Source organism: Oryx dammah, unplaced genomic scaffold (genome assembly GCF_014754425.2).
Source record: "Oryx dammah isolate SB20612 unplaced genomic scaffold, SCBI_Odam_1.1 HiC_scaffold_19, whole genome shotgun sequence".
Classification (NCBI taxonomy): domain Eukaryota; kingdom Metazoa; phylum Chordata; class Mammalia; order Artiodactyla; family Bovidae; genus Oryx; species Oryx dammah.
The window spans coordinates 14,163,777-14,172,562 of NW_024070203.1; the positions used below are offsets into that span (position 1 = coordinate 14,163,777).

Sequence of the window (8,786 nt, forward strand, 5' to 3'; positions counted from 1 at the left end):
CACCAAGTGCCATCCCACAGTCACCTCATACCTGGACAGAGTCGGTATCCAACTGACCCAAAGGTGTAGAGGCCCGTCTTGTGGGAGGGCACCCAGGATATCTGCCCTGCCCCCAGCCCCTTGAGTAAGGCCTTGTGTTAAATCTGAAATGCATGTGTTAATTCTCAAAAGGATGTCCTGGACTCAAGCCTTTGCCCAGCCACGTCCATGTTGTGGCCTGAGCCATCCCCCCAGCCCTCCCCCAAACACTCCTGCTCTCTCTATCTTGGAGCTTGCAAACCCTCCTCCTGCAGGATCACGGGCTCCACCAGAGAGGATTTGTCCACACCCCAGGCCTCTCTCTTTACTTCTCACCCCACTCAGTAGCTCCCGCTGTCAATCTGCCCAGTTGTCCCCTGCTTGCCTGCCCTCTCGCTGGCACTTGCTCTGGTCTGAGTGCCTAGTGATATCTCTCCCTGTGGGTTTGGTGCAGCCCTCACAGTTTCGTGGTTACATTTTATAGACAAGGACCTGAGGCTCAGGGGGCAGGCGGCATGCCTGCAGTCACACACCTGAGTGTGGTCCCAGGCTGTCTGCATAAATATTTGTTGGACAGATGAAGGCGGGACTGAAGGAACAACTTTAGCACTTGCTCCTCGCCCAGCGGACTGCAGTGCCCAGAAGAGACTGGTCTCAGGCATGAGGGACAGCAGGTGCAAAGCACAGCACGACAGGCGTGATGGGAGCAGAAGGCAAGAGACAAAGCTGAGAAGCTGACCAGAGCAGGCGGTAGAGGGCCTTGAATGCCAAGACCAGGGTTTGGGACTTGCCCTCTGAGTGTGGGTGTGGTTGGAGGCAGCAGTCCCTGGGTCTGCGGCTGCTCGTGGGGTCGTCCTTGCGGGGGGGGGGGGGAAGGGGGGGGGGGGCGGCGCGGAGAATAACCTTGAACCATCAGGATCTGGATGGGGTCGGGGAAGGGAGGGCCCAAGGGCCGCGAACAGGGGCCTGGGCTAGTACCTGCCGCGCTCCCTCCCTCCCTCCCTCTCTGCGTCTTTGTGCCTTTTGCTTCCTTTCGCAGTAAACGTTCTTCCGAGAAATTCCAAGGGGATCTCAGCCAAGCTGAGGGGGAAGGGACCTGCCCGCGCCTGGGTGGGGGGAACGCACGGGTGAAGAGATCGGGAGCGGAGAGGGCGCGCGCGCGCGCGCGCGGGCAGGGGTGCGGGTTGCCTGCTGGCCAGGGGGCCCAGGACGGCCCGGGACGGTGACCCTGAGGGGCCCTGAGTCCCAGGCGCCCCCATCCGCGCGACTCCAGCCGCCCCCGCCCCCCACGCGGCCCCCGCCCCGGCTCTGCCCCGCCCCTCGCGCGGGGTCCGTGTCTGCGGCTGCGTTCCCCGAAAGACACGGCTGCACCCGGGTTCCCGTCCGCAGGGAGACCGAAGGGCACTGCTCCCCGCGCCGCCCCCGCCGCCTGGAGGCCCGGAGTCGCGGCACCCCAGGGATGTGAGTGCGCCCCCGACCCGAGGCCCGCGCTCCACGCCTAGACCCGCGGTGAGAGCCAAGGCTCGCGTGAGGAGACAGGGGAGGAGGCTCAGCGCCGGGTTCCCGGGCCCCCGGCCCAGAGGTGGGGGTGGGGGTAGCGCGCACCCCTCCCCCCGCCGGCAGGTACTGTCCACTCGCACCTCGTCCGGCCCTTTCCTCTCCGGACGCACCTACGGCTCCCGAGGGACAAGACGCGCCTCCCGACCACCCCCACCTCCCCACCCCTCATCCCACAGGTGCGGAGCGCCAGAAGGGGGCATTTCGGGCTGTCCACCAGCGAGAGGGCAGGCCTCTTCTCCCCGGAGGGGGTGTAGCGATGGTGGATATTCTCGCGGATGGGCTGGGGGCGGGGCTTTGGAGCTCCCCGGCGACCCCAAGCTCTGGATTTTGGCGGGGAGGTTGCCTTAGGATGCCAGAAAAGGGGAGGGCCCTTCGACCTGGGCCGGGGGCTTGGTTTCCTTCCTGATCGAGGCTTCCCCCTGCCAGGCCGGTGTCCCAGACGACCCCCGCCCGCAGCCCCCGCCCCTTCCCGAGGCCCGCCTGGAGCATGTTGCCTGCAGCCATGAAGGGCCTCGGCCTGGTGCTGCTGGCCGCTCTGCTGTGCTCGGCCCCCGGTAAGTCTGGGGGCCGCTGGCGGGGGCGGGGGGGAGGAGTCCAGGTCACCTGAGAGTCTGTGCGAGACAGCTCCGAAGAGAACCAAGTGTGGAGCGGCCATTCTCCTACGATGCCCATCAAGCCCACACCCCCTCCCACACCTCTGCGACCCCAGCCCGGCCCTCGCAGTGTGACCCTCTGCTCGGGCTGCCCCGGCTACAGCCACGTGGGTCTCTCCTGGCTCCCAGGGCGGGGGTGCTCTTCCTCCTGGGCCTTGGTCCGGCGGGCTGGCCCCGCGCGGATGCCAGGGCTTGGCGCCGGCGTTCCCGGACACGCTCTTCTCAGAGCCCCTCTGGCTCCCCATCAAGTCCTGTCTGACCTTCCTCGGTGGAACCAACTGGATTCTGGGGGATGTGAACCCGGTGGGGGCGGGGGAGAGGAGTGTGCAGGAGGGCACCACAGGTGTGATGCGTGTGACTCTGTGTGTGTGCACCGTGGGTATGTGTGGGGCCTGGGGGTGCAGAGGGGCTTCCAGAGTCCCAGCAGCAGCACCCTCACCCCAACCTGCCCAAAGACACACAGCCTGTCCTCCAGGTGCCAGTTTGACCTGGTCACTCCTGGTCAGGGGGTGCCTGGCCTCCTACAGTCACGTGGCTCTCCTAGGACCTGCAACGAGGCAGGTGGGGAGGATGCAGGGGGCTGGCTGGCCTGAACCCCGGTTCCTCTAGTCATCCTCCTCCCCGTGCCCTGCCCAGCTCATGGCCTGTGGTGCCAGGACTGCACGCTGACCACCAACTCCAGCCACTGCACCCCGAAGCAGTGCCATCCATCAGACACGGTGTGTGCCACTGTCTGGATCACAGATCCCAGCAGCAGTAAGTCAGGCTCCAGGCTGGGGGGTGGGGGTCGGTGGTGTCATTGGAGTCCCTCTGGCCTCGGACAATGGCGTGTGTCTGGGGGCACGACCCTACCCTGCTGTGTGACAGTCAGCAGGTACCTGACTCTCTCTGACTCTTTCTGCGGAGCTGGGGGACAGCATGGGTGGGTTGAAGCCTCAGTTGTGTTGTTCTGGGGTCCTGAGCTGACCTGGAGGGTCCCTGGGCTGGGTCCTGGACACGAGGCTGAGAGGCGTGTGGGGCTCCAATCCCAGGCTGCCTGTCTTCATCCCCAGGCAGGAAGGATCATTCCGTGAACAAGATGTGTGCCTCGTCCTGTGATTTTGTGAAGCGGCACTTTTTCTCAGACTATCTGATGGGCTTCATTAACTCTGGGATCTTGAAGGTGGACGTGGACTGCTGCGAGAAGGATTTGTGCAATGGGGTGGCACAGGCAGGGCGCAGCCCCTGGGCCCTGGCCGGGGGGCTCCTGCTCAGCCTGGGGCCCGCCCTCCTCTGGGCTGGACCCTGAGGCCCCCTCCCCACCGCAGGGCTTCCGAGCTTGTCCCCCACACCTGCGCCCGTGGCTGCCCCCTCCCCAGCCTGGCCTGGCTGGCACTGGGGGCAGCCTTGGCTCCACTCCGCGGCCTGTGGCTCCTGCCCGCCCCAGCTGTGAGAACTCCCTGCCTCCCCACCAGCTCCAAGCTGCAGCCACAGGACATCTCCAGGGACCAGGCATCTGGCAGGAGGCTGGGCCTCTGGGTCCCTGAGGGGAAGCCGGGCCCAGCCTGACAGCTTGGCTGTGAGGATATCTGCGGAAAAATAAAATCACTTCTGAGCCTGGAGACCCGGGTCTGAGCCTGGGTGGGGATTTTGGGGAGGGAGGGGTTCCTGGCAGAGAAAGTGCAGGTGAGCTGGCACGGGGAGGGTGGCGTGGGTCCTCTGGGGGTTGCCAGGGGACTGTGGGCCTGGAAAGGTTTGGGAACAGCCTGAGGGGTGGTGAGTGTTGGGCTGAGCAACGTCACAGGGTGGGCCTGAGGGTGAGGCCTTGCAACCATGTATGCACACACTAGGGAGATGGACACACCAGACCCACACCCGTGCCCACTGAGGGCACTCTCCCCACCACACCACACTCATCCCCCACTGACGCATTTGTGGCACAGCAGCTCCTGAATCAGTGTGCCCCAGCACAGGCAAACCGCACAGGTCCAGGTGTGTGTGCAGACGAGAACATACAGACATGGCCCTGTGTGCAGGTCTCCACGTGCCCTTTCCCGCTGGGGGTGGTCCGCTCCCCGAGAGCCGTCAGGACTGTTTCAGGCTCATGTGCCAGGAGTCTGCCACAGAACTAGGCACACTCACATCCCCACCCTGCCACAGGTAGGGTCTGGAAGGCCAGTCCCCCGACCAGGGTCTGCGGGATGGCACGGAGGGACTGGGTGCTTCAGGTGGGAGGAGGCAGGGAGGGCCCCTGGAGGTTGACCCGAGAGTGCGGCTTCTCCCAGCCTTCTCTGCTCCAGCAGTGGGCCCTCTGTTTGTCCCTGCACCCCAGAGTCCAGTCGGCCTCTGCACCCCTTGGCCACGTGAGTTATCTTGTGGCCCAGGCTCACCACGTGAGGCTCCGCAGCCACTCCAGGTTTTCTCTGGGGTTTGGTCCTTGGCCAGTTCCTCTTCATCCCTCTGTGGCTGACCCAGCCCGTGATCACTCCTGGGTCCTGCACCATCTGGAATGAATGATAGTGATGAATGAATGATCTCTCCCCAGGGCTGGCCCTGGTCTTCCTCCCTGGGCTTCTCTGCAAGCATGACGGAGAGAGGTCTGGAGGTGCTGGGGGAGTGAACCGGGGGAGAGTTGGGTCGGTGGATACTGGTCGGTGTCAACTTCCCGCTGGTGGAGACGCCGAGGGGCTTGTCGGAGGGTGTCTCCCACTTCGTTTTAAGTTTGCTCTGCTGCTCTGCGATGTATCCCTCCCCCAAACCTCAGTAAAGTGTGCTACCCACTGAGTGCGTCTGCTGCTTTTGGGACCCTTGGGACTGGGTGCTGCTGGCGGGTGACCTGGCAGACGTGACTGGCTCAGGGGAAGCAGGCAGAGAACCTTGGGGATTTGGGGGAGGCTGGGAGCTGGAGCCAGGCGATCTGGAGCAATGGGACGCCTGGAGGTGTTGGGAGGATGTGGACGGACCACCCTAGGGGCATGGGTTCAAACCAACCTCTACCTAGTCTTTGCTGAATTTGTTATTTGAGGGAAGTGTTTAAAACACAAAAAGGCATAAAGTTCTCCCAGGTCTTTTATTGAAGATGCGCGATTCTGAGTGGACAGGGGGCTTAGAGGGAGGGCACTGTGGCCCAGACAACCTGGCTTCGACACCTCAGCTCCTGTTTCCGTGAAACTGAACCTGAGCTTGTGCCCCGACCTCTGAGGGCCTCCCAGTAGCCCCCACCTTTGTGAGCTGTTGGAAGGATCGAAGCCCGCAGCTGGTGTGCCAGCTTGGCCCTGGGGCACACGCACACACGTGTTGATCAGCCAGTGATAGCTTACAGTGAATGATGTCAGATTTGTGATCTCCGAAGTAGAAGATTTAGCTTCAGGACCAGAGACCAGGCTTGATCACTTAAGAGCTTTTGTGTAGCAGACTTTTATTAAAGTTTAAAAAGGGACAGACAAAGCTTCTGATATAGACCTCAGAAGGGTGCCCAAACTCACTAGTCTTATCAAGGAAATAGCAACCCACTTTAGTACTCTTGCCTGGAGAATTCCATGGACTAAGGAGCCTGGCAGGCTACAGTCCATGGGGTCACACAACTGAGCAACTAACACACTATATACTTTTACCAGACCCACTCCCACAACAAACATCTTAAATTAGCAAGATTAGAACTAACAATAGAAAGGTCTTACCAGAACCACTCCCACAATATAGGTCTTAAAATTGTAAGGTTAGTCAGAAGGTTCTTGTTAAGGAGAAACAGGTCCTTGTGCAAGATACTTTGTTACATTGACTAAACAAAGCAAAAAAAAAAAAAAAGTTTCTCCCTTTCTCCTTGACAGCCCCAGACTCTTTTCTCCTCAAGGGCTCCAGACCCCCTTCTCTTTCTCGGGGACACTGGACTTCTTATCAACATATCTAGGAATTGAGTCTCTCACCAGGGTGCCACAGACTCCTCTTCTGGACAGTTCATCAAGGACACCTTCCTGGGTCAGGAGGTCTAGATGGACCTTTCTCTTTCAGTGTCAGCGGCTGGGTATCCCCTAGACCAACGAGCCAGGACTCATTCGGCCTCTCCTTGTTGGAGGGCACAGGGGTCCCCTCAGTGGTTTTTACCAGCAGTACTGCAGTGGCCAGGGTTCTCTGGTGGCTCAGTGGGTAAAGAATCCACTTTCAGTGCAGGAGATGCTGGTTTGATCCCTGGGTTGGGAAGATCCCCTGGAGGAGGGCGTGGCAACCCACTCGAGGATTCTTGCCTGGAGAATCCCATGGATAGAGGAGCCTGGTGGGCTACTGTCCAAAGGGTTGCAAAGAGTTAGATACAAGTGAAGTGACAGGGCACGCACAAGTGAAGTGACTGTGCTAGTCCCCATATCCTATGGGGTCAGGCGATTATTTCTGTCACATTGATTCCAAGACGAGGACAGCTGAGCTGGAGAGGACATTGACCTAACAAAGAAATAGGTGCCTCAGAAAGGGCCACGTTAAGTCATAGTCACACCAACTCCATCCGCATCCCTCACAGAGGTGTTATTCAACTTTTTAGGACTTTTAAGAACCTTACTCCGAGCACCACTTAAGAAGTCATTAGTGGGACTTCCCTGGTAGTCCAGTGGCTAAGACTCCATGCTGCCAGTGCCTGGTTTTGACCCCTGGTCAGGGAGTTAGATCCCACATTAAGAGCTGGCATGCCACAACTAAAAAGATTCCACCTGCCACAGCTAAGACTGGGTGCAGCCAACTAAGTAAATATTGAAAAGAAGTTACAGTGAGGTTGGATGTCCTAAGCGTTTGTCAGCCCCTGTGTTTCTTCTGTGATTGTGCGATAGCCCCTCCTACTATTGTGACTTTGTCTTTTCCTGTGACTTGTCAGACTCGTGTGTGTGTCAAGGAAACAGTCTTTCCCATGGTGTGTGTTTTGCAGATATTTCCTTGCATTTTTGTTTTTGATGTCTTCATTGTATGTATGTATCTCAAGTTTCGTGTGGCCGAATCTAATTGCTGTTTTATGGTTTCTGGGTTTCAGGTCTTACGAACACGTCTTCTACCCTTTCCTGAGGAAAATAATCTCTATGTAATCTCTTTCTTGTAATATTGTTACAGATGTGGCCACCACATTCGGATATCCAGTCCTGGAGTTTAAAGTGTGACAGGAGGCAGGGACTTCCAAACACGTGTCGTTTTGCTCAATGCCATTTTTTGAATAAGCCGTCTTTCCCTGGTGACTTAAGCACCACGTGGATAACAGGTATGTGTGTTTTGGGCCTGAACCCAAATGGCAGGGGACCCCCTCCCTGCCTGGGGGCCTCCTCCCACTTTGGATCCCACCAAGCTGCTTGACTGCAGCCTACTTTCAACAATTGGTGAGGCAAGAGCCTGGTTTCTCTTCTTTTAAAAGACTCTTGCCACTTCTTACAGTTCATTCTTACAGATGAGTTTTAGAGCCCACTCGTCTAGTCCCACACCCTCCTGGGGGTTTTGACTGGACTTTCACTCATTTCGGTTCGAAGCTGGAGAAGGGAGCGTTCTTCACTGTTGGAAGTCCTGCCACTCAGAAACTCCACCTATCTGACCGTGTATTTAGGCCCTCCATACAAATGCATCGTTTTCTTCACGTGGCTCTTGTATCTTCCTTGATGTCTTTACTGCTGAGTAATCTGTAGTTTTTGTGGTGTTGGAAGTGGGATTTGATTCCCTCCATTTTCCTTGAAGGTCATTTTTCATGCAGTGAGGTGATGTTTTCCATTTCCTTCGTGGTGTCCATTCCAGAAGTACTCAGCCCCCACCAGTCCCCCACTCCAGCAGGATGACGAAGGAAGGTGTTGAGGGATCTGCAGGACTCCTCAGAAGGCTGGCCTCCGTGTTTCCCAAATCCTCCACCCACCTCGCCATGGGCCTCTCAGAGAGAGATGTCAAAACTGAGCAAGTCTAGGGAGAAGTCCCTCAAAACACTTCCAGGCTCGGCGCTGGGGGAAACTCTTGAAGGTGAGGCAGTGGTGCCCCTGGGTAGAGGGGCTTGGAAGGAGTGGAGGGTGCTCTGGGTCACAGAGAGAAGCTCCTGAAGGGCAGGGCCTTGGAGCAAGATAGGCAGGTGAGGGGGCAGCAGGTGGCCACATGCAAGTTCCCGCCTACCAGCTGGGCAAGTGCTGGAGGCGAGGCCCGCAGACTAGAGGTGCGAGACTCGTGCAGCCCGAGCGCCTTGGTGGCTGTGTGAGACCAGGTCGAGCTGAGGGGCACTGTAGCCAACGTGTCCACCACCCCCACTGGGCACAGCCCAGGGAAAGAAGGTGGGCCAAGACAAGTAGGTTTCCACCACCTGGTAAGACGGGTCTCAAGAGAGTCATTGTTACAGATTCGTTTGCCCCTCATTTTCCCGAGGCTGGCCTGTGCTCACACCCTCTAGTGTATCAGGCAGAGTCCCCCTGGGTTGGAGGGGCCTCAGCAGGGACTCTGCTGGGGGGATGCAGGGAGCCTCTTTTGGTGACAGAGTGGGCGGGCTGGGAACTGCCCCTCGCCCCAATAGAGCTGTCTGTGGGTGTTGTCTGGGGGCATCCCCCAGCAGAACCGAGGTCACGCAGTGACTCCTGA

General features: G+C 58.8%; 1 protein-coding gene across 1 annotated transcript; it reads left to right on the plus strand.

Annotated features, from left to right (window-relative positions):
- The first annotated feature begins 2,010 nt into the window (after positions 1–2,010).
- On the plus strand, positions 2,011–4,994 carry LY6H (lymphocyte antigen 6 family member H). Its single transcript, XM_040261650.1, has 3 exons — positions 2,011–2,132; positions 2,868–2,987; positions 3,284–4,994. Exons 1-3 carry the CDS (start codon positions 2,066–2,068, stop codon positions 3,517–3,519), a joined length of 423 nt encoding a protein of 140 aa, XP_040117584.1. The 5' UTR covers positions 2,011–2,065; the 3' UTR covers positions 3,520–4,994.
- The last annotated feature ends 3,792 nt before the right edge of the window (positions 4,995–8,786 follow it).

Bases quoted from the DNA above. Each gene is read 5' to 3' on its own strand.
- LY6H (XM_040261650.1), top strand. From the start codon at position 2,066: ATGTTGCCTGCAGCCATGAAGGGCCTCGGCCTGGTGCTGCTGGCCGCT. The intron at 2,133-2,867 runs GTAAGTCTGGGG...TGCCCTGCCCAG, and splicing joins TCTGCTGTGCTCGGCCCCCG to CTCATGGCCTGTGGTGCCAG. The intron at 2,988-3,283 runs GTAAGTCAGGCT...CTTCATCCCCAG, and splicing joins GATCACAGATCCCAGCAGCA to GCAGGAAGGATCATTCCGTG.